Source organism: Fukomys damarensis, unplaced genomic scaffold (genome assembly GCF_012274545.1).
Source record: "Fukomys damarensis isolate Sample0158 unplaced genomic scaffold, DMR_v1.0_HiC HiC_scaffold_35, whole genome shotgun sequence".
Taxonomy (NCBI): Eukaryota; Metazoa; Chordata; class Mammalia; order Rodentia; family Bathyergidae; genus Fukomys; species Fukomys damarensis.
The window spans coordinates 39163368-39188659 of NW_022900947.1; the positions used below are offsets into that span (position 1 = coordinate 39163368).

General features: G+C 39.0%; 1 protein-coding gene across 1 annotated transcript in view; it reads right to left on the reverse strand.

The window, feature by feature from the left end:
- Usp46 (ubiquitin specific peptidase 46) overlaps window positions 1–25292 on the reverse strand; it is a 64277-nt gene that overhangs the window by 27035 nt on the left and 11950 nt on the right. The window contains exons 2-4 of the mRNA XM_010640249.2: window positions 14622–14702; window positions 11295–11508; window positions 9608–9837 (exon numbers count right to left, since the gene is read on the reverse strand). Coding sequence (XP_010638551.1) covers window positions 9608–9837; window positions 11295–11508; window positions 14622–14702 — 525 coding nt within the window. The remainder of the gene's footprint in view (window positions 1–9607; window positions 9838–11294; window positions 11509–14621; window positions 14703–25292) is intronic.

The window sequence follows — 25292 nt, forward strand, 5'->3', positions numbered from 1 at the left end:
CAGAAAAATTGGAAAGGTAAAACTCTCACTATATCTTCAGTGCCTCCTACTCTTGCCTAACAGATGTTGCGGGGGACGGGACAAAGAAACTATATTTACTGAGTAAAAGAATAGCTATATAGCCACTGGATAACAAAAGTGACATCTGAGACTACTAGGAACTAAGATGTGTGGAAACAGGAGTGCTCATATGCTGAGTATGTAACTAATATCACTACCTTGGGAATCTCACACTTTCTAATGATAGTAGTGATAAGCATATTATATAACCTAACAAATCTACTTCCATGATACCTCTTTGAGAAACTTGCATTATGTATACTACATTTTATGTACTAAGATGTTCATAGCAGGATTGCTAACAATTGCCTCAAACTGGAAACAACCAAATATCATGAACAGTAGATTTGTAAACCATGGTTTACTCATGCAATATAACACTATATGGCAATGATAATGAATGAACTACAGCACCATTCAACAACAGAGGAATCTCATGAGAGATACTGAACTACAGAAACCAAGACACAAAGGAGTAAATGGACATTCACATAAATATCAAAACCAAGCCAAAATGAACAACAGATTTTAGAAATGCCATGATATGTAATGAGTTCTAACAAACATTCCAAAATCAGAGACCAAAATGCATATAAATTCTTCCAGGTGGACTTCTGGGAAGATCGCAGAGTGGTGAGCAGCAGAGAAAGCACTTCTCTGAGATTTGGTGTTCTGATGCTGGAATACAGTGTGTGAGGAAGAGAAGACTGAGGGAAGTTGGTCCCTGGGAAACAGGAAAGATCTGAGGTGAGAACTGAAGTTCATAGGTAGATAAAGAGGAGAGAGACTTTAATAAGATGGAGGGAGGTAGCAAGCAGTGTTCTCTCCCAGAGCCTGGACTCGTGGTGTGGGAATGGCAGAAAAAACCTGCAGACATGACTACTGGGGACCCCAGTTCTACGAAGAACCACAGCAGTGGAACAGAGCACTGGATGCAGCAGACTGCAGCCCCTGGTGAGTTATTCAGGTTCAGGCATCACCCAGGAGAGTGATTGATTGGCCAGTAGCCACCTTGGATATGGGTCAACTGAGCCCAGAACTGAGAGCAGCTGTGGGCCAACGCCATCTAGTGGCTCTGGATGGCTCGTGCAGGTGCTGAGTTCAAGTGAGTGGGAGAACAGGGAGCAGAGTTCAAGCCAGCAAGAGACACACAGACTGTTTGTAGGCTTAAGGAATCAGGGTCCAGCCTCATAGCCAGAAACTAGCCTGAACTTGAGAGAAGCTAAAGGGGTAGGTTGTGGGATTATCCACTACTCCACTGTGAAGCTCAAGCTGTGACTGGCTTATTAGGATTAATCAATTTGGCTCTGGACTCTGCCTGCGTTGCTTACCAGTGAAAGCAGAGACACACCTTGAACCTAACATTTTTGGAGGGTTTTTTGTATTGTTTTCCTTTTTGTTAAAATTTTTTTTTCCTTTTCTGGTTCTTGTTTTTTCTTGCTTGCTTGAACATGGTTTCTAGTTTTTTGTTGTTCTGTTCTGTTCTTGTTTTTATTTTTCCCTTTTCTCTTTTGCACCTGTCTACTTCACCAGCTTCCTAAAGTTTGCCCTTCGGTCTTGCTTCTGATCTCTTCCTCTGTTTCTATTTCTATTTTTTAACGCCCTAGCCCCTTTTAAATCTTCTTCCCTAAGGGTAAAATTGCCACATCAAGGGCTTATTTATTGCATACAATTTTTGGATTTGTTCTAGATTTCATTATATAACCACAAATCTAATTCATATGGTTAAAGGTAGCAAATTAATCGTTACCACAGTTTGTCATTTTCTAAAATGTATTTTGATGCTATTTTTATTGTTGGTTGTACTACTTTAGCCAAGGTGACATAATTCGGCTCATCAGTTGTTTCTCCTCATATACTAAGATTGAGATTGCCTGAGGGTCTTAAAACAAACAAACAAATAAAAAACCACCTACATGCCAGTGCCAAAGAAGCAGCTGGGTCAAATAGGCAGAAAGTTCTCATCCAGATACACCTGGAAGACACTGCTGAGAAGCAGTCATTTCCTAAGGGTTCTGAATACTGGCAATAAAGCTACTTGCCATGAGCAAATTACAATCATCAACCCAGGAATCAAACTTAAAAAAAAATGAGAAGACACTTAAATAAGATACAACCCCAGACTTTCAGATCACCAAAGGTAAACCCTGGGGGCAATGAAATGGAACAATCTGAAAGCCACCCCCCTGGAATTGCTGAAGTGGTGACAGCAGAAGTAACAAAATAGATGAAAGAGGCTCTAGAAAAAATTAGAGCAGAAATAATTTCTCAGATGACTACAGAGGTGGTGACCAGGATGAAAGACGTTCTTAGTGACTCCAGTGCAGATACAGATAAATAAATAAATAAAGGTGCTCAGGAACATGATGAAAACCATGAACACCCAGCATAGGAAACATATGAAATCCATGAAACAGATTCAAACAGATACCTAGATTAAAAACTCCACTGAAAGTATATGCATCAGAATGAGCTAATGTGAGGAAAGAATAACAGATATAAGACAGGACTGTCGCCGGTGATCAATGAAAAGAGAGATTTTTTAAAAATAGCAAGTGACCAAGAGAAATCAATCCAGCAGCTACTAGATGATGCAAAAAAAGAGTAACATACGATTGACTGGAGTCAAAGAAAACCTAGGAGATAGCACAAATGACAAACAACAACAACAACAACAAAAACCTGTTCTCAGAAGTAATAGCAGAAAACTTCCCAAACAGGGAAAATGATTTGACACAGAGAAAAGTGAAGCATATGGGACTCCAATTAGCCATGATCAAAAAACAAAACAAAACAAACAAAAAAAGCTTCCCCAAGGCATATGATAGTCAAGATTCCAGAATTCAACACAAGGACAGAATATTAAAAGCTGTTAGAGAAAACAAACAAATCACCTATAAAGGAAAGCTCATTAGAAGAATCACAGAAGACTTTTCAATACAAACTCTCAAATCAAGGAGAGTTTGGAATAAAGTATTTCAAGCCCTAAAGGAGAACAGCCTCCAACCCAGACTGATGTACCCTTCAGAACTATCTTTCAAAATTGATGGAGAAATAAGATAGTTCCATGACAAAGAACACCTGAAGAAATTAATGACCATGAAATCAGCACTCCAAAGTGTTCTGAAGGATATTCTAGGAAGAGACAACAAGGATCATAACTCCATGAACTTCAGCAGAATGAATCTACCAGGCAAGGCAAGAAATTAAACAGAAAAGGAAAGGAAGCCAACAACAGGAAAATAACATTACAGAGATAAGACAATACATATCAAGTTATAACCATTAATGGTCTTAATTCACCAATCAAAAGAAACAGACTGGCAGAATGGATCAAGAAGCAAGATCCAACAATATGCTACATATAAAAAACGTATTTATTTGAAAAATTCATAGACTGACAGTCAAAGGATGGAAAACAATATTCCATGTGACAGGAACCCAGAAGAAAGCAGGGGTGGCTATTGTATTTGCAGACAAATCAAGCCAAGCATGATTAAGAGAGACAAAGAAAGTCACTATATCTTGGTAAAGGGAACAATACAAAAGGAAGAAATAACAATCATAAATATATATGCATCAAATGGCAGCACAACCAACTATATAAAACAAATATTAAGGGATATGAAAAATCATAAGCACTAATACAGTTGTAATGGGGGAATTTCAGTACACAGATGAAATTAAAGAAGAAATAAGTCGGTTTATAAAATAAAATAATAATGATAATACAACATATCAGAGCTTATGATACACAATAAAAACAGTCCTAAGAGGGACATTTATAGTGGTAAATACCTGTATCAAGAAAACAGAATGAGCTCAAATAAACCTAGTAAGATGGAAAACACAGAAAAAATGGATAGATTCCCAGATATATATGAATTATATATATAATTCAAAATTCAATTAAGATATAGAAATTCTAAATAAATCAATTAAATTGAATATGTAATTTAAGACCTACCATCAAAGAAAAGCCCTTGCCCTGATGGATTCACTGCTCAATTCTATAAGAAATTTAGAGAAGACCTAATGCTGCCACTTCTCAAATTTTTTAACTGAAAGGGAAGCAATACTCCCACTCATACTCCACTTCATTCCTGGAAGCAAGCATTATCCTGATAACAAAACCTGAGAAGGATTCAACCAAAAAGAAGAATTACAGGCCAATCTCCCCAATGAATATAGATGCAAAACTCCTCAATAAGATAATGGCAAACAATGCAACAAATCATGAAGAAGGTTATATATCATGACCAAGTTGGATTTATCCCAATTATACAGGTATAGGTCAACATATGTAAATCAATAAATGTAATACACTATATTAACAGAGCCAAGGACAAAAACTATATGATCCTCTTGATAGATGCAGAAAAAACATTTGACAAGGTCCAATACCCATTCAAGATAAAAAAAAAAAAAAACTACAGAAAATTGGTATAGATGGTCTCTGTCTCAATCTGATAAAGGCCATCTATGACAAACCAACAGCCAACATCACACTAAATGTACGAAAACTGAAAGCTTTCACTCTAAAATCAGGAACAAAACAGGGATGTCCACTGTCACCACTCTTGTTCAACACAGTTCTGAAAACACTAGCCAGGACACTTAGAGAAGAGAAAGAAATAAAAGGAATAAGGATAAGAAAGGAAGAAGTTAAATTATCATTATTGCAGATGACATGATACTCTACACAGAAGACTCCAAAAACTCCACCAAGGGCTGAGGATTTAGCTCAGTGGTTCTGCCTGCCTTGCAAGCATAAGTTCCCGAGTTCGATCTCCAGTACCAAAAACAAAAACAAAAACTTCACCAAAAGACTTCTAGATTTGACAATCAAATTCAGTGGCATAGCTGGATACAAAATCAACACTTAAAAATCAATGCCCTTCCTGTACTCAAATAACACTCATGGAGAGGGAAATTAGTGAAACAATCCCTTTCACAGTAGCATCCAAAAAATGAAATAACTAGGAATCAATCTAACAATGGAAGTAAAAGACCTCCACATTGGAAACTACAGTACTCTGAAAGAGGAGATTGATGAGGATATCAGAAAATGGAATGATATCCCTTCCCTTGTTCTTGCATATGAAGAACCAATACGGCCATACTTCCAAAATTATTATACAGATTTAATGCAATCCCAATCAAAATTCCAACATACCACACAATTGGGAAAAAACAATCCTAAAATTCATTTGGAACCAGAAGAAACCCAGGCTAGCAAAGGCAAGGCAGGGGGTGTCACAATCCCTGACTTTATACTGCAAAGCTACTGTGATAAAAAAACAAACAAACAAACAAAAGAACAGACCTGAGGATCAATGAAACAGATTAGAAGATACAGGGGCCGGGGATTTAGCTCAGTGGTTCGGTGGCCTACCTTGCAAGCGCAAGGACCCGAGTTCAATCCCCGGTACCAAAAAAAAAGAAGATGCAGAAACAACTGCAGACATACTCAGCCACCTCATCCTTGACAAAGGAGCCAAACACCTTCGCTGGAAGAAAGAAAGCCTCTTTAATAAATAGTGCTGGAAAAAGTGGCTTTCCATATTCCAAAGATTGAAACTAGATCCATATTTTTCACCACACACTAACCTAAAATTTAAATAGATCAGAGATCTAAATGTTAAAACGGAAACACTAAATCTACTGAAGAGACAATAGGTGGAATGCTTGAGGACATAGGTAGGTAAAGACTTCATGAACAAAACCCAGACTGCCCAGGAAATACTACAAAAAATCAACAACTGGGACCTCATCTTATTAAAAAGCTTTTGCACAGCAAGAGAAACCAACAGAGTGAAGAGACAACCCACAACATGGGAAAAAAATTTTACCAGCTATTCATCAGACAAAGGACTACTATCTAGAATATATAAAGAACTCAAAAATATAAGATCCCCCAAATTTAAAGACCCAATCCAAAAATGGGTATCTGAAAAGACATTTCTTAAAGAATTAGAAATGGCAAATAAATATATGAAAAAAAGTTCAGCATCACTAGTCATTCATGAAATGCAAATTAAAACAATGCTGAGATTGCATCTCACTCCAGAAAGAATGGCTGCTATCAAGAAATCAACCAATAATAAATGCTGGAGGGGATGTGGGAAATAAGGAACCCTTCTTCACTGCTGGTAGAAGTGTAGACTGGTTCAACCACTGTGGAAATCTGTGTGAAGACTTCTCAAAAAACTAAACCTAGAGGTTCCATTTGACCCAGCTATTCCTCTTTTGGTATCTTCCCAAAAAATTTAAAAGCATCAGACCACAGCGACATATGCACACACATGTTTATAGTGGCATAGCTTCTAGTAGCTAAATCCTGGAAACAGCCCAAATGCCTATCATCCAACAAATGGATAAAGAAGATTTTTTATACAGTGGAATACTACTCTGCCATAAAGAAGGAAAAGTTTGAGACATTCTTAGCTAAATTGATGCACCTTGAAACCATACTTTTAAGTGAAATAAATTGGACACATGTGTTTAAATAGCTCATTGTCTCTCTGGTGTGAGAAATCAAAAGAGTAAATAAAGACGAAAATGTATAACAGATATTAGGAAATGGGAAGAAAATGTCCAAATGGGAAGGAAGGAGAAAACAAGGGAGGTGGGAGGGAGAAAGAAAGGAAGGGACAAGGGAACAAAAGTGAAAATAGATGGGAAAAAATAAAAACAAAGGTTTTGTACATAGTGAAGGGAGGTAGCGTAAGGGGAGAGGGGAATGGGATAAAATAAAATTTATTTTAAAAAATTATTCCAAATAAAAGAGCTTATTTTATAAGGATAGTGATTCCAAAAGCAAACCAATACACTATGAGAAAGGTAACATTCCAATCAACCTAATACAGTTACAAAAACCCTAAACAAAATTTCAGATCTCAAAGCCCAATATACATAAAAGACCAAGCTTGATTTATTACAAAAATACAAGACAAGGTCAACATCAGAAAATCCAATGATATAACTTACAGCCCTCTAGAAATAATTTGGTATTCCTAGTAAATCTCAGAATGTTCTTGCTCTATGACCCAGCAATTCTGCACATGGGGACACTTCAGAAAGACTGCCCATGTGTATTAGCAGACTTACAAAAAGTTTGGTAGCAGCAACATCCACAAAGCTAAAAATACTAGGCACATCACAGAAGAATGGAAAATAAATTGTGGTATATTCCTACAACAGTATATCACACGATGATAAACATGAATGAACAATGATTAACTCTGGGGAAAAGGATGAGAATGAGGAAAAAATTAAATCCCAAAGAAGCACTCAGTAGATTTCAGGAATATTAATAAGATTCCATTTCCCAATCTGGGTGTTGAGTATATGTATTCTCTAAACTCTTGCTGCAATCCTTCTTATACACATCTTCTGATGCAGATAGGCATTTTGCTGCACACATTAACTAACAAGGATATTTCAACAATGTGCAAAACTCTGTAATGACAAAAATCTGATTCTTTCAACAGTTTAATAGCAAAGGAAAAAAAGGGTGAGGATAAACTACAGATTAGGACACATATTGACCAAGTGCAATGTATGGACCATATTTGGATCAAGAGGTAAATTAGCCAACTGCTAAAAACATATGACACTATCAGAGAAACTTGAACACTGAGTAAATAACGATGCAAAGGAATCATTTCTAGATGTGTTAATGGTTTCATGCTTTTAAAAAGACATCTGACATTTTAGAGATATATACAAATAATGAAGAAATTACAAATCAAGTATTTTGTGGAATTTGCAAAAAAACAAGAGAGGCATACAAAAGGAGATTAAGCTGGACTAAAGGATAGGAATCATGACACATGTGGGATTTATCACACTACTCTATTTTTGTATTCATTTGAATTTTACTGAAACAAAGTATAAAAAGAAAGAGAAAGAGAAGAGAAAAAGGCAGGAGAAAAGATCTCTAGAAAAACAAGTATGTATAAAAAATGCTCTGGCGAGTTACATTTTGAAACATTCAAATGGTTACCTCTGATCTAATGTGACCACAGGTTTTAGAAAACATTGCAAATTTATCATCTCCAAATGGCAAGATTACTTGTAATTTTTAATCTCTTTTTGCTTAGCTATGTTTTCTAATTGTTTCTACTAGAAACAAATCAGGACACAGATTCAAATGCTGTCGGAAAGGACATTATAAAGACTGCCAAAAATAAAAAGCCTCCCACCTAACATAGATAATGATGTGTAAATCCACATCTCTTACCCATTTCTGAGTTACAACTTGCAAAAGATTGCATTTTTGTACCCTCCCACATTTAAGTTGAAACCCTAATCCATAATGTAGTGTTACTGGAATCGGGGTCTGTGGGTTCTCAAAGTGGTGCCCTGTGATGGGATTAGTGCCTTTGTAAGAAGAAGCATGAGAAAGAACACTTTCTCTCTCTACCACGTGAGGACCCAGTGAGAAGCCAGGAAAGGACCCCTCAATAGAATTCAACCATGCTGGCACCCTGGTCTCAGACTTCCAGCCTCCAGAACTGTAAGAAATAAACTTCTGTCATTTAAGCCACCCGGACAAAGACACCGGCCCTTATCAGAATCTGTTGGGAGCTACTGTCTCTCACCAGAAAAATGCATGATCATATAGAATTTTTCATATAACAAGAAACTCTGAGACTCCTGATAAACCCATACATAGTCTTTCTATATTGTTAGTAGTTGTAACAAATAACAACAGCTGACATTTATCGCATATTTCCTATGTGGTAAGCACAGTTCTCAGTGTTTTACAAAAGCTGACTCATTTAATCCTCCCAGGAACCTATGAGACAGGCACTCTCATCACCCCTATTTTATAGATGACAGTGAAGAAGAGGAAAGGCATAATTTGCACAGGCTCCCACAGCTACTGAATTTCAAAGCCATCATACAAACTCAGGGGGCCTAGATCCAGAGTAGGGCTCTGACCCAGCAAAAATAACACTGCACAAAGCTTAAATCAAATATAACAAGCAAATATGACATCCTGAGTTGTGCTCTGTAGTACATGCTTTCAAATTCAACTAACGTTAGGTGCCTATCGTGCACTAAACCACTGAAGCAGCGCTTTGAGTGACTCGCTGTGTCTCCAGCTCACTTGGAGAAGCAGGAGTTGATCCTCTTCTGAACTCCAGCTCACTGTACCAGAGTTGATTCCCTTTAAATCACAGCAGTGTTCTGTTCCAAAACACACCTGATTTTATGACCAAATTTTTTTTAAATTAAGATGTGGAAGATCTAGTTCACGAGTTCAATTTGTAAATCCTAAAACTGGCCCATAGCTCAAAGCAATCCAGCATTTCAGGAGATCTCTCATCACTCTGTTTCAGTGAACTGACATACCTTAGAAGACATGCTTGCAAAAATCTGCACTTGATTTCATATGCCTGAACAAGATTCACGAAAGAGGATTGTACACATATACTGAAAGCCACTGCTAAGTGTTATAATACCACACTGCACTCACACATAACACAACCTGTCCAAATATGTTAAGCAAATTACACGCAAGTCCTCTAACACTCACAGTTTCACAGTTCAAGCATCGGGTTTCATTGGTGAGCGTTCCCTGAAAAATCTCATGGACCCAGGTGAGTTCTGGTTTATTATTCTCTGCAGGTTCATTCATGTTGCCATTTTTTAATTTTCCATTTTGCTTTTCCTGTTTCTTCTCTTCCTGCAGGATGTCCGCAATAGTGTTTAGCAAATAATTTAAAAACTCGTGAGCATCCTGCTGCATGTAGTTATCAAAGAGATCTGGAAAGGAGAAGGTCATTATTTCAATCTCTGATTCTTAAGAAGCAACCAGAAATGCTTAGTTTTATAGGCCGTGCTTCAGTTTTTTATAATGAAAGGGTGGACAAATATGGAATGTAAATAAATTCACCTCTACTATGCAGTTTCCATGGTAAGTTTCAAAAGCCTTCCATTTCCTATACCCATCAACTTCCTCTATCTCCCTATTGTCATGTATATAAAAATTGACTCAAATTTTTATTTGTACAAAAGAAATCTGAAAAGATTCTTGACAAAATATCAATATTTAATATTTGTTATTATTGATGACCAATTAATCACTGCATAATTTATCCAGAGCAACTGGAGTCTTCCCCAGAAATCATACTGAGCCCCAGGCCAAGCTGAAAGTATCTTTACTGAAACACGTAAGGGAGATGAGGAATATGTAGGAGCATGTGTCTATCGGGTAGCGTCCTGACACCAATTACGAACGATGCCAGAAACCTATTGCTGCTCCCTGCCACCAGGACAGTGGGGATGAGTGCAGCTGTGAAACCCTGTTATTAATCATATTCACAACTAGACTGGGAGTGCTCCACCTTCTTCTCTACTCGAATTACTTTTATTCTAGTATGTATAAACTACAGCAATTTTAAAAAGATAGCAATCAAACTAAACAAGACTACAAAACAAACATCTGATTAACCATACAAGTCTGTTGAAGTAAGGTGGAATGTGGGTAAAACACAAATTGCCACTTCAAATATTTCTAGTCAAAAAAAAATCCCAGCCCAAAACTTCTGGAATATACAACTTGTTTCTACCACCAGTCCCCCCACCCACCAAAAAAAAAAAAAAAATCAGTTGACAGCAGGATATTTTTATCATATAAAGATTATCAATTTGATAACCTTCAATCATCTTGGCAAATAAAATCAGAGGTATTATTTTTACAACAGTAGAGGATCTGATTAGGTAATGTGCACTTACTCTAATCACTCATGACAAGTTCAGAAGAAAGTACAATTTCATTCAATTATTAGATCAGCCTATCTAATCTGATGAATGTCCCACTGAGAAGGCTGCCTTGGGCAATTTTATTCCTTACAATGATCCTACCCAGAATAGAGTTAAAAAAAAAAATCATTCTAAAATGAGGTGCTACATCTGAATTTTAAAGCATAGTTCTAATCCACTTTTACTTAATGTATAATGGATAGAGAAAAACAAGTTGTTTTCTTTATGACACCTGAGTAGCTGACTACACTTATTTTCCTTCTTTATAAAATCTAAGCTTTTCAGGGGCTGGGGATTTAGCTCAGTGGTTCGTTGGCCTGCCTTGCAAGCGCAAGGACCAGAGTTCAATCCCCGGTACCAAAAAAAATAAAATAAATAAGCTCTTCATTTTGAGGATACACAAAAATGTCAGTTTTCCTTATTTTAGAGCCTTAAAACCATGACTCACCACTACTCACCATTCTCTTTTCTCAGCCTTGAAATGAACTTCTTTGGTGGGATGACGCCAACCTTCTTCTTCTGCGTGGCAATGCTATGGAAAAGGTCTGCGAGGCATGTCAGCAAGTTTTCTTTCTTTTTTTGCTGGGCCTTGTATGCCAACACATTCTCACGGAATGGCCGGCAGAAGTACAACGCCTGAAGCACGGAGTTGCAGTAGCACGTGTTCCCAAACTGCCAAAGGACAAGAGGTATGGCTCAGATCAAGGCCCTGGAAGAGGAGGGGAGAGGGAGAAGGCCAGGCTCCGCAAATCTACCCAGCTCACCACATCACAAAACTGATTACCTACTCTAAACACCAGTGACTACCTAACTAACAGGCACATGGATAAAGGCACAGAGTGCTCCCTCCTTATCTGTGGTTTCAATTGCCACGCTTTTAGTTATCTGTAGTCAACCACAGCCTGAAAATGTTCAATGAAAAATTATAGAAACAAACAATTCCTAAGTTTTTGACTGTGTCCCACTCTGAGTAGTGTGATGAAATCTCACACCATCCTGCCTGGGATGTGCATCATACCATCATCCAACAGATCTACACTATATATGCTACTGCTCCACTAGTCACTCAGTAGCCATCTCCGTTATTGGACCACCACAGTCAGTGTCTCGGGGCTTATGTTCAAGGAACTCTTATTTTACTTAATAATGGCCTTGTAGTGATACTGATCATTGTATTACAATAAATTGTTTAAATTGATCTACTTTATAACATATGTTATTTTTGTTAATCTCTTATTGTGCCTAACATAAATTAAACTTTATCATATATGTGTATGTATAGGAAAAAACAAACAAAAATATATATAAATATATATATTTATATATTTCATTACTATCCATGGTTTTAAGAGTCTACTGGGGATCCTGAAACGTATCCCCCACAGGTAAAGGAAGCCTACTGTACACAATTCTCTAACCCACACAAGTCTCTATAAAATGACAATAAGCATTCTGTCTAGATAAAGCATCTAATGACACCTGGTGCTTAGAAAAAGAAAAGAGAGAGCAAAAAAAAATCTACATAATTTGAAGACCCAGTAGTTAGCTGACTAAAGAAAAGATCTGAAATTGCAGCACATCAAAACTTCTATGAGACAAACTAAAACTCCAAATCAGAAAGAAACTGAGGAAAGAGGAGCCACTTGCACAGCTGAATCAACTTTAACCAAATGGGGGCTTCTGTTTTTCTCTTTCAACATTCTAGTGTCCCTGCCTATTGGCAGACCAGATGTCTCCTACTCCACAGAAACAAGGTAAAGATGTCCTCAAGCCACCCTCCCAGCTTCCCACCTCTTACCTTCTAAATTACCCCCCCCATTTCTTCCAAGGTAGCAATTGTCCCAATCCAGTATGTCCCAAGTTCCTGGCTCCTACAATCAGATTAGAGTCCACACAATAATATTTTACATCTCTCAAAATCATGGACTTTAAGATTATGATTACAGAAGGGAAAGTCATCATCCCACTAGGGTCCAAGCGACTGTTAAAACCAACTCTGTGGGAGAACATAGCTGAAACCATCACTTTAGAATTGTTCCTACACAGTTTAACAAACAAGAACACATCCTAAGGAAATAACAAGATCCACAGCACAGACTACCAAGTGCTCAGGACAATTAAAATAGAACATGGACACATGCTCAGAACTGGGTACTGGCTTGTGTGGCTACCCAAGAGTAAGATAGATGCTTTTCCACACTTAACAAGCCATGTCTACACATGCTGAGCCAGAAATTTTCCTATTTTTATATATTATAATCTGATACAATTATGTAAGAGGAGACAAACCTTTTTCCAGAGAAGCTGGAACTTTCATAAACTGTCACTGTAAGGATCATAAATTAAACTCTTAATAAATGTATATCTCACAATTCTTTCACAAACTAAAAAATGGTCTTAACTGTTTTTCTCCACAGTCTGCATCTGTATTTTCCTTGGCCAGGGCAGAACTCCCATGACTTGAATAACTGTCTTAAGAGAGCTAAGCAGAGGCCTGTGCTCCATGGCATTAAAAGTAGAACTCAGTATTTTGCCAATGTAATCTCCTTATTCCAGTACTTTATTTAGCCTTTCTCCTACCATTCTTCTCTCTTCTATACTCAGTGTCTCACTTCTACCTAGATAACTTTCAGTAGTGCTTGGCCCTGACCCTGACCCAGTGAACAATTCCTAGGAAAGGAAAGGAACTAACATGTACCAAGTGTCCACAACATGCCTCAGCTTCACACTGGCGTCTTACAAAGAGCTTCCGTCCATTTTTCACTATTACGGTGGAGCAATGACAGCAAACCGAAGGCACACATGCCGCAGCCAGCTGTTATCACCGAAGCTTTAGAAGGTTCACCATCACTGCCCTTGAGGGTAGAAACCATCATAATCCCATTTTACAGATGGCAAACTGAAAGCTCAGAGAGGGAAGGTAACTTGCCCCAGAACATACAGCTAGTATTACACCATAAGCAGAATTCATGCAGGTCTATATGGCACTGCAGCGGATGCTCTTTCTATTATCTCCCAGGCTGCAATTACCTACAGAGGATTTCTAGCTTCTCCTGCTACTTATCATGCCAGGACACTGACTGACTATGTGCAGAGCAATTGTTCCAGGAAGCCATTTGTTTGTAAGTAACACTTGATAGCTTATTTATAAATAAGACAGAAAGCATCAGGTAAGAAAGAAAGCTCATGAAGGGTGCCTAATACTGCTTTACTAGCTGGTTATCATCAACTACCAAGGAAGAAGGACCTAAAAGCCTAGCCAGATACAAGGGGACTTTGCTGAGCACAAGTAAAATGAGGCTATATAATTCTGAGATAAATTGGTCCCAGCTTTTCTCCCACAGCCTCCCCTATTTCAGGTAGGTACCCTACCAAGTTATGCTGATGATGCTGTGGTAACACTTTTAAAACTCTGTTAGTACTAATGCTCACTGAGACAAGAGACTGACTGAAAAGTTCACCCAGATAACAGAAGGAGGACACACAAAAGCAATTTGGCTAAAAAAGCTAATAAAATTACTATGAAAGTTATGTACGCAAAAGAAAACCCTCAAAGCATGGAGAGGCAAAGATGTAAATTTGAACCAATAATGTAGCAATTAAATTATTTTCTTCTGGGACAACTAATCCTTTCAAAAATAGATTAAAATGCTCTGTCTCCAACATTTTCTTCTTCTAATTAAAGCATATGAGCAGTTTAAAAATTGATAATGATGAAAAAGGCAGTGGAGTCACATCAAATACTCTAAAATATTTGATAAAAATAGTGCATTTTAAATACTTACATTGACCAATCCAAAGTAGTGTTCATTGATCGGAAACTGCTCTGGACCAATGTCTTTTTCCAGAGCAGAGGCATTGGTGCCCTAAAAGAGATAAATAACAGAAGTTCTACTACATGTAAAATTGACAAGAAAGTAAAAGCACATGTAAGCTGTTCACTACTGAGACAAACATCTACTCTGGTTGACAAGGTGTTTGGGGATATTTATGCTGAAAGGAAAAGCATGACAAGTAAATCAGAGGATTAGTTAATAATCTCACCCTCATTTTCCTCTCATCCAACTTACTCCACTCCTCAACCTGTTTATATGGGTTCAATTACCTTCCATTAGGAAAGGAGGCTTGAGAGAGGCAAATGAGCAAACTATCGCCAAGAACTTCTGAATAAAACATCAGCACCATAGATGAGCAGCTTCAGAAAACAAGGCACAGAGCAATTTATTATCTTTTTCAAAGTCAATTTGTTCATTCTAGTAAGGATTTATTGAGTACCCAATGAGCCAGACTCTAGGCTCTAGGTCCAGGCATTGATAAGAGAACAGGGAACAAAAAAGACATGGATGCCTGCTTCTGTGAAGTTCCCATTTTATATATGAAGACAGCCTGGAAGACGAAGCAAATACTGAACAGTATATTAGGAGGTAATAAGTACAACAGAGAAAAACAGAACAGGAAACAGGGATGGAGACAGGAGAAGTATGTGTGGAGGAGAGACTTACAGATGGTGCAGGGGATAGCGAAGCCTTTAGGAAACCTATCGAGAAAGGAAGGCCCTACTGTTCAAAAGGAATATGATGAGTAATGGACAAAGCTCTCAGATGCATCAAACTAGTAAGCCAGCCACAAGGCAGTCCAACATGATAATTTTAACAGCTACTGGATACTCTTGCTGTATGTGCTAGGGATGGAGCTGTTTATCATCACAACTATACTATGAAATAAGTACTATTATGATTCTCATTTACAGACAAGGAACTTAAGTCTTACCAGGGTTGAAAAATCTGTCCTAGTTCACAGTCAGTAAGGGATAGAGCTAAGAGCTGAACACAGGAATCAGACTAAGAACCCACAATTTTAATCAAATGCTATTCAGAACAATCTTAACCACTAAACTGTTGACTGAGCCCCGCCAAGGACCAGTAACCAGTGATGGATTTTCATTATTACCCTAGGCCTGAATAAATCTTCTGGGATTAGGAAGAGTACTGAAATTCAGTATAATAAGGTAGGTGATAGTCAAACCTCATTATCCACAGGGGAACTGATTTCAGGATCCCTCTGGAGATTTTCAAGTCCCTCTTATAAAATGTGTGGTGTTTGCATGTACCCTACCTTGTTAGTCAACTTTCCATATATACTAGTACAAAATACCTGAGATAAATAGTTCATAAATGAAAGAGTGAAGATTTATTTTGGCTTGTGGTTTCTATCCATGGTCCCTCGGCCCCATTGTTTGGGACCTAAGGCAAAACAAATCATCATGGCTGGGATGGGTGGTGAAGGAAACCACTCATCTCCTCACAGCAGGCAGGAAGCAGAGAGAGAGGAGAAGGGTCCTAATATTCCTTGTAAGAACACGCTCCCTGTGACCCATTTCCTTCCACCAGACCCCACCTCTAGCACCGTGAGCTAAGGACTGAGCCTTAGCACATGAGCCTTTGGGGGACACTTAAGATCCAAATCATAGCACCTACATACATGCTGCTGTATACTTCAAATCACTAAATACAACGTAAATGCCGTGCAGTTGTTAAACCACACTGTTTAGAGAATAGCAAGAGGTCTGTACATGTTCAGTACAGACTCAATTTTCTTAGTAGTTTTTACCTGTGGTTGACTGATATGTGCATGCAGAACTTGTGAGTACAGTAGGCTAACAGGAGTGTGAGAGAGGGTAGGGTCAGAACCACTGCTACTGTGGCTCTGCTATCACACATGCTCAGCCGATCATAGAAGAGTTGTAGCTCAAAGAAACTCAAAACATTTGGGACAGATATAAAGTAAAAGAGACATCTTTCCTAAGAAATAATCTGCTGCTACTACTTATTCTTGACTCATAATTCTTGACTCATAATCTCTCTCTCATAGGAAGAAATGGCCAAACAGTAGGGTGACTACAAGTCAAAATAGTCACTTGTCATCAAGCAAACAGCACATGCAAAATAACCCAAATCTAAGCAAATAGAACAACAACAGAAATGATAATAAATCTTTTTATCATAACATCTTTTGTTTCCACTTGTGTTATGCTTCAAATCTAAAATGGTCAAAGCCTCACATGTTTGGAAGGTGACTGGATTATGGGGACGCTACCGCTGACCCGCTGTTGGGAGATGGGGTCTGGTCAGAAGAGGAGAGTCACTGGGGGCGTGATCTACAATGGTCTATCTCCTTCCTGACTCACCAAGAGGTGAGCAGCTTTCCTCTGCCCAGGCCCTTCTGCCTTGATGCTTCAGTCAACCATGAACTGAAACCTCTATAAACTGTGAGCTAAAACACACCACCTCTCTTCCTGTAGTTACAAGTATAGGGTATTGGATCTCAGGGATGAGAAAGTGACCAAGACAACTTGTTTTCTAGATCTCTTATACCATCCCACTAGTTCAAATTCCTCTGCCTGTCTTCTGAAGAGTTTCAGTATGTTGGGGCAGGTGGGGACAGGAGGTCATTGCCTTCACAATACTGTAACTCCATTTACAAGGCTGAATTTTTGAAATAACACAACAAATTATGGCAGGGTTTATAGTACAGGCAAAAATACTATAAATTTTCAATAAAGTCACATCTCAATAATAAATCATAAATGATGGGAATTTAAAATGGCCATAGCCATTTTTCAAGCAAAATTAGAATGTATGGCTCAGAGCCCAGGAAAAATGTTAAATATAAAATACAGCACATGGACATAGATCTTATTAAATCTCTCCTTATGAAAAAAAAGCAACACATTCAAGTGGATCCATGATTTTTGCTAGCTGGAAAGTCTTAGATTGAGTGTGCTCTTCTGTCCCTATCTTATTACTTTCCCCTTTGCAGAGAGGGAGCCTGGAGAAGAAAGGTGCACAGCCACCCTGAGAACAGACTTAGGGGCAGCACCCACTTCAACTTCAGCAGGATACTGGGAGCAGCATCTCACAGCATGGCCCAAGGCAAGGCCAAAGTGAGTGAACTATGTCCTTTGTGAAACCTGGCTTTTCCCTAAGGTCAATACTTGCTCTCGCCACACTTAAGGTCAAGCGTGCACATTCTCTTGCACAACACATATGACAGTCTGGAAAGGTCAGAAGAGAAGCTGGCTGAGCCTGATTTGTGATGCTGCTTCACCTTCTCATCAATATATCCCCTTTCTGAGGCCCATGGCTCCCACCATTACACAGGATCCGTCCTTTCTTCTCACCTTGGCTCAGCTTCCATTCCACTCCTGCCAAAATCCTAAATGGTTTCAGCATCCATGTGGATGAGCCATCTCACAACCTGCTCTCTCAGTGACTTGATGTCCTGTGTCCCAAGATTCTTTTATTCTACTCCACGAGGCACCTCTCTCAAAGATATATCCTCGATCACACTGCCGCTTGAAATTCTCAAGTTCACCTACCCACCATCCACCCAAGCACAGCCTTACCCACATCCCATCCTAGTCACACACCTCATGGGAACTTTACTCTGTAGAGGATGATTTCTAGGTCTCCCCCTTACCCTTTCCTTTAGCCATAACATCAGGCCAAAAAAGTGTTTTTAAAGGATGAACTAAATTATCTACCTCTTTTGAACATATAACCACAACCAAATGTGCACAGTAGAAAGAAAAAATTCAAACCACCACTGACTAGATTCTCTGGAATTCATCCAATTCCAGTGGCCCTCAACAAGATCCCACAGTTTAACACCACTCTAATGGTTTCACACACCACTCCATAATGACCATTTCCAACTTTCCCCAAAGTGCCTCAGAACTTCAGCATCCCCTCTATTCCTCTTGCTCTACCTTTCCCCTTGAAGAAAAGAAAAAAAAAAAAAAAAAAAAAAAAAAAAGGGCTTTTTAACCAGCAGACTGATTCCTTTAACTTGCTACTCACAAACCTACATGCTTCTCTCTTGTTAATGATGAGATGTCTCTCTTGCCCAAGGATCTCTTTTCCTATCAGATCCATCTCATCAGAATTTAAACTTCTACCAGCATCTCCACATTAGAAACACACACTCCTCCATACACTTCCCCATTACGACCTCATTCTCACTTCTTTGGAGCTTAACTTTCTAAAATAGCTATCTCCGCTGAAATATTCACTGGATAAATCAGGTGACTGCTAAGGTTTGTAAGGTGGGACAAGAGAGGGAGATAAAATTTTGTTGTTGAAGCTGAGCAGTGGGGGAGGAGCTCACTATACTCTTCTGTTTATACTTTTACACACAGTCATGCATCATTTAACCATAGGAACACATTCTGAGAAACATGTCATTAGGTGAGTTATTGTGTGACTATCATGGAGCATGCTGTACAGCACACCTAGGTTAAATGGTATACTGAACATCCTATAGCTCTTAGGGCCACAATGAACAATCTCAGATTATCAAACGATGCAATTAAGACACATGCAGTAATCCCAGCACTTGGGAGATGGAGACAGGAGGACAGCCAAGAGTTTGAGGCCTGCCCGGACTACATAATGAGTTCAAGGCCAGCCTGAACTACATAGAGAGACCCTGTCTCCAAAAAAAAAAAAAAAAAAAAAAAAAAAAGAGACACATACAGTAAACATGAGCTGTACAAGGCTGTTCCCAGAGCAACAGCATAGTGTTTAACAGTAAACCGTTTATATAAGTAGAAGAAATATACCCTAAAATAAAAACTATAATGGAATATAGAAACTAGTAACTTATGTATTACCATCACCAGGTATTTGGTACTATAAATAATTAGATGGGCTATACTTTCATATAACTGGCAGGTCTGTTTCCACCAGCATCACCAAATCTATGTTCTCAGCTCCACTACAATCGTAGGGAACCACTGTCACACACAAGGCCCACCACTGACCAAAAGCATTATTAGGCATCACATGATTGTATGTACATAGGCAGATAATATTCCCCCAAACACCCTTGTTCTAATCCCTAGAACTGGTGAATACATTATCTTCCAAAGGGAAATTCAGATGGTACTCATTCACTTGTCAGCTGACCTTAAAATAGGGAGGCTGTCCTGGACTATGTGGGTGGGCCCAGGGTCATCACAACTGTCCTTCACAGTGGCAGGCAGGCAGAGCAGAACAATCAGATCAGAGTGATGCAGTATGAGGACTCGACTTGCCTCTGCAAGCTCTGAAGATGGAGGAAGGGTCATGGTGTATTGGGCGCTGGTCTGCGAACTGGCAGGAATGCTGCCATCCTAAGCTAAGTGGAACCATTTTAGAGTTAAGTTTCTGTTTTAGTGACTAAGTTTCTGTTTCCTAAGACTGTAGTTCCTTATCTTTGTTACCCAGCCTTTATAATTGCCAAGGTCACTATTACCCATGATAGTTTATGTTTATGCCTATTTCTTCTTATCTTGCTAGACATTTTGTGCTGCTCTGAAGTTTCTCAAACTTAACCACCTTCGAGTTTTTTGAGTCATCTGGTGTTTTATGACGTCCTGACTCTGTAGAAGTTTCCTAATGATTGTTTTAGGACAGATAAGATTGTTATGGTATTATCATGTCCCCTCCTGTTAGTTTGTGGTTTTTTGCTTTAAAAGTCTGATGCTTGCCTGCAATAAATGTTGCCTTGATCAGACTCCTGTCTTGGCGTCCTTCTTTCTCTCCCTGCCCCATCTCCGCCAGATGCTCTTTCAGGTTTGAGCACCTAAGACAGTGCTCTGCGTCGCTGGCTCGCGACAATGGTGAAGGAATGAAGGCCACCTCTAGAAACTGAAAAGGAGGACACAGTGTCTCCATTAGAGTCTGGAGAATGAAAAATGGCCTGAACTATAGCTTGGCTTTGCCCCAGTTGAGAAACATTTTGGGCTTTTGACATCCAGAACTCTAAGATAGTAGCAGTGGCACAGAAAATTGATGCAGTATGTTTGAGGTTTCCCCCTATAAAATCTTCTGTAAGACTTGTCTCTACTTCCTCACTTCCAGATCTCTCCTCAAAAGATTTGGATACTATTCCCACTTCATCCCTGATAAGCTCCAAACATCGCAGACTCCAGTGGCACATTCTTAAATGGCTGGCTTTTTCCAGGGATGGTCTGAGGCCCTTCTGCCCCAACTCATGCTTTTCTTTTCACGGTCCAGGCAGTAACTACTCACATGGTTTCAATCAGCAGCCACATACCAACCATTCCCAACTTTATCCGCGTGTCACTTCTGGGCTGCACACTGAGTGAATGTAGGCACCCTCACTTGCTTGCCCATAGTCCTCAATATCCATCTCCCCAAAGTGATCTCGCCTTCCTCTGTTGTTTCCCACTTAGTAAACTAAATGACAACACCATCCTCCTCTTGACTCAGGCCAGAAACCTTGGGGTCACACCCGACATACCCTGTTGCCCTCTACCCTCAAGTATTACTGTGCCCTATTGATTCACCCTCCTTAAATCTCTCTGCTTTCTGCACTTCTCTTTTACTCTGTCAGCTATGTCTGCCACCCGCTAGGCCAGGCTGCAAGCATCTGTCATCTGAATTACCACCAGCTCCTCCACAGCCTCCAATGTCCATTTTCTTTACCTCCTTATCCCCTCTTTACCTCTATATCCCCCCTTGTGGCAAAGTGCTCTTTTAAACATAAATCTGCTTTGAATTTGCCAGTGATTTCTCACTGCTCTTGCCAAGTTCACCTTGCCACTTAATTCTCCTGCACACTTTACCTAGCCCAGTGGTTATTGTTCTGTCACCAGTTACCTCCAGTTCCTTACTCATCACCTGAATGTCCTTCCCTGGTCTCTACACTACCGTCCTACAAACCTGGTTTAAAGACCAGCTCCTTGGGGAATTCCTCACAGACCACTTCTCTGTCAAAGCAGTCCTTGTGAACACAGAATAATGCCCCTTTCAGAGATGTCCACATCCTATTCCCAACCTCACATGACCAAAAGGACTTTACAGAGGGATTAAATTAAGGATTCTGATATAGAACAATTATACTGACTTCTTCTGGGTGAGACCAATATGATCACAAGCATGCTTGCAGGAGGGAAGGAAGCAGGACAGTCAGAGTCAGTGAGGAGATGTGATAGTGGAAACAGATCAGAGATTAAAGATGTACAATCAGGCCTTGAAGGTGGCAGATGAGGTCATGAGCCAAGGAATGCAAGCAGCCTACAGGAATAGGAAAAGGCAAGGAAGCACAACTCTCCTTAGAGCCTCAGAAAGGTGTGAAATTTAGCCACACCTTGATTTCACAATTTCTGACCTCCAGTACTGTAAGATAATCAAGTTATGTCTTTTTAAGCTATATATTTATGGTAATTTTTACAGCAATCATAGGAAACCTCAACCTCAACTCCCCATTCAGCATCCTGCATGTTTCCTCTATATATTCTAACTATTAATATCTGTTCTATCCTCTAAAGTGGTAAAAGGCAAACCTTTTAGAGATGAGTGCCCAAACTACAATCCAAAACCCACTTATCACAAAATGCCAACATTGCAATAAATACTGAGATTTTACTTTTTAAAAAAAAGCTCATAAACATCTTTTGCCTTAAAAGAAAAATAAGACATGTGCCATAGTTTCACAACAATTTCCCTAAACTATAAAAATACCTGACCTTCCAATATTAAAATTCTCAGTGACAAGTACATAATAGGACCACAATAACTACAGGCTGGATAAATGGTTGGATGAATGTACAGATATGGCTGGCTAGTTACCTGAGTAGCTACAGTGTGCATAATTTGGACGTGTGTGTATTTTCCCTCCATACTATTCAATGAGACGTGAGCGGTAACCTCCACCACCTTCCCCATTCCTTTTTGCAGACACACTCCAGGAAATGGTTTCTATGGATACAGAATGTCTCTGATATTGACATTTAGAACCAAATTCTTGCCTCACATGCTAGTGTTTTTCTTTGGTAACATGAATCTTTGCATCCTTAACAGTCTGGGAGTAAAATATGTTAAATGTAAATGCTGGCATGATTAAATGACACACATGATAAGTCATGTCTTATGAGATGATAATGGTGAAATGATTAAAGATTAATTAAGCAGTATAGATCAACATTTTAAATGTCCAAGTCCTTCAACCCTGCAATTCTACTTTTATTTACATATATATTCATACAGGCAGGATGAGACACAGAGACTGTAACAAAAGGACCAAATAATATGAGTGGCTTAAACAAGATAGAAATGTGCCTCTTTCATATAAATGTTAAGAGGATTCAGCATATGCCTGATGTGGTGGTCTTGCAGTGCTGGGGACCCAGGCTCCTCTAGCCTTGTTGCTCTGTTGTCCTCAAAGAGTCCACTTCTAACTTTGGAATAAAAATGGCTACTCTAGCTCCTACCATTAAATAATCTCTGCGAGGAAGAAGTGGGAAAAATAGGGAGGGACCTTACTCCCTTTTCAAGGATGCTCCCAGATACTCCATGCTTTACTTTTGCATATAGCCCTGCTGGCTAGAAACTAATCTAGTCATGTGGCCATTACCAAGCTGCCGGGGAGTCTCAAAAAGGTGGCCTTTACTGAGCACCTATACCCAGGTAAAATTTCTCTTAAACTAGAAGTGAAAAAAATAGGGTACTGAGGGAACAACCAGCAGTCAGTATTTCCAAGATTCTTACAGCAAGACTTATTAACAGAAGAAATTAGAAGTAACTCAAACTTGTTAAATAATTATGGAAATGCATATGATGGAATCCCATCTGGGTATTTTTCAGATAAACATACTACTATGAAAATTTGTCCAAGATACAGTACTAAGTAAAAATATGGCGTAGTGTGTTTAGAATAATCTTGGTAATGCCAGTCATTGAACAAAGCACATCAGGCCACTATGTTCAATATTTATGCTTTAATGGAAATTCCTAAAAGAACACTTGAGAAATTATTATTAGGGGCTTTTGTAGGGGGTATTTTTGTTGACATGGGGTCTTCACCATGATGTTCAGGCTGGCCTAGAACTCCTGGGCTTAGGTGACCCTCAGCCTCTCAAGTAGCTGGAACTAAAGCCACACCACTGTGCCCAGTTAACTTGTGAGAAATTATTAGCAATGGTCATTGATGTCTGAAAGTGGGGCTGGGAGATAAGAAGGTTATGAAAGAACTTTCCTTCTTATCTTCTCAATTCTTTGAACTTTTTATTGTCAGCATGTATTATTTTTGTATTAAAAATTTAGTAAATTAATGCCCTACAGTATAGTCACCTAAGGTCCACAGCACACACATCGGAGTTGTATTTGCCCTTTTTTTCTTGCCAGTATATATTTGCCTTTGATCTTAGTCACTCCACCTCTCTGAGGAGTCAGTTTCCTGGCTGAGGTTGAGTTGCTGATATTCAGTCTGCCTACTCCAAAGGGCAGCAGAGTGAGTGAAACAAAACTGGAAATGCTATCAGCACTGCACAAATTATCAAGTGTGTTGCAAACCCCAAAGCCTGCACTCCTATTGCTAGCACCCAGCATAGTGGCACAAAAGGAAAAATGGGAGGAACTGAAATGTTATATGACTAGATGGTGAACAAACAACTAAATCACATAGTCTGGAAGTATAAGAAACAAAGTTCTTATTTCTACCAGCGGAAAAAAAAGTGGTAACCTTTGAAAAACAATGCAGCCAACTTTATTAAAAATAGACTCTGATCTGGGACAAGTTCCAACAAGAAGACTATAATGTTAGCTTTTCAAAGCACCTCTGAAAGCAATTCTATGACTGCCAAGGGTGCTACCAACACATAGAACAAACAACAACAACCCAGGAAGGATGAATCATAAATGCACATGATAGGTATAAAAAGGAATCTCTTAAAAAAGAGATTTTTAAAGCAACTTATAAGGAAAACAACCCAGATATTCTTCCTTGGGGGATAAAAATGAAGACAAATTCTTGCCCAGGAGAAGGAAACATTCAGAACAATGGAGAGGTCTGTAAGAAACAATGAGAACGTTAGTACAACAGGGGTGTGCCTAAAACAGAAGTACTCAAGCAAGAGATCAGCCTGACCAAACTACAGATAAGAAGACCAAGACCCAGAGAAGGAAACTTACCTGCCCAAGATCTCCCAAAGCCCATCTCAGAGCACCCAAGTCTGTACAAAGTAAGAGAGGACCCAAGAAAGGCCAAAGAGGACATGTAAAGATTACATCTAAGTACACAGAGAATAAGTCATTAATTACAGAGCATGAATTGAAACAGATGACAGGAGTGGTAAATGTTGCTATTAAAACCATATTTTTATGCTGACATTCAGAAGACTACTCATCAACTGTTCAAATGGCAACAGTACTTAACTAGTTTTCAAAAGGACTAGTATTCCTAGACTTCTGATGATGAAGTCCACTTCATAATAAAGCAAATAGAAGGTGATACAGCCCTAGGTCTCAGGATGAGAAAAGAGCACCTACCAGGGTTCATCAATGGCTAAGGAAGAAATAAGGCCACTGGTGGCTCAGTTGTAACTAATAACAGTAACAGATGGCTCATAAATAACTATTTCTATACACAGTCACTTTTCTAAGTACTTTATG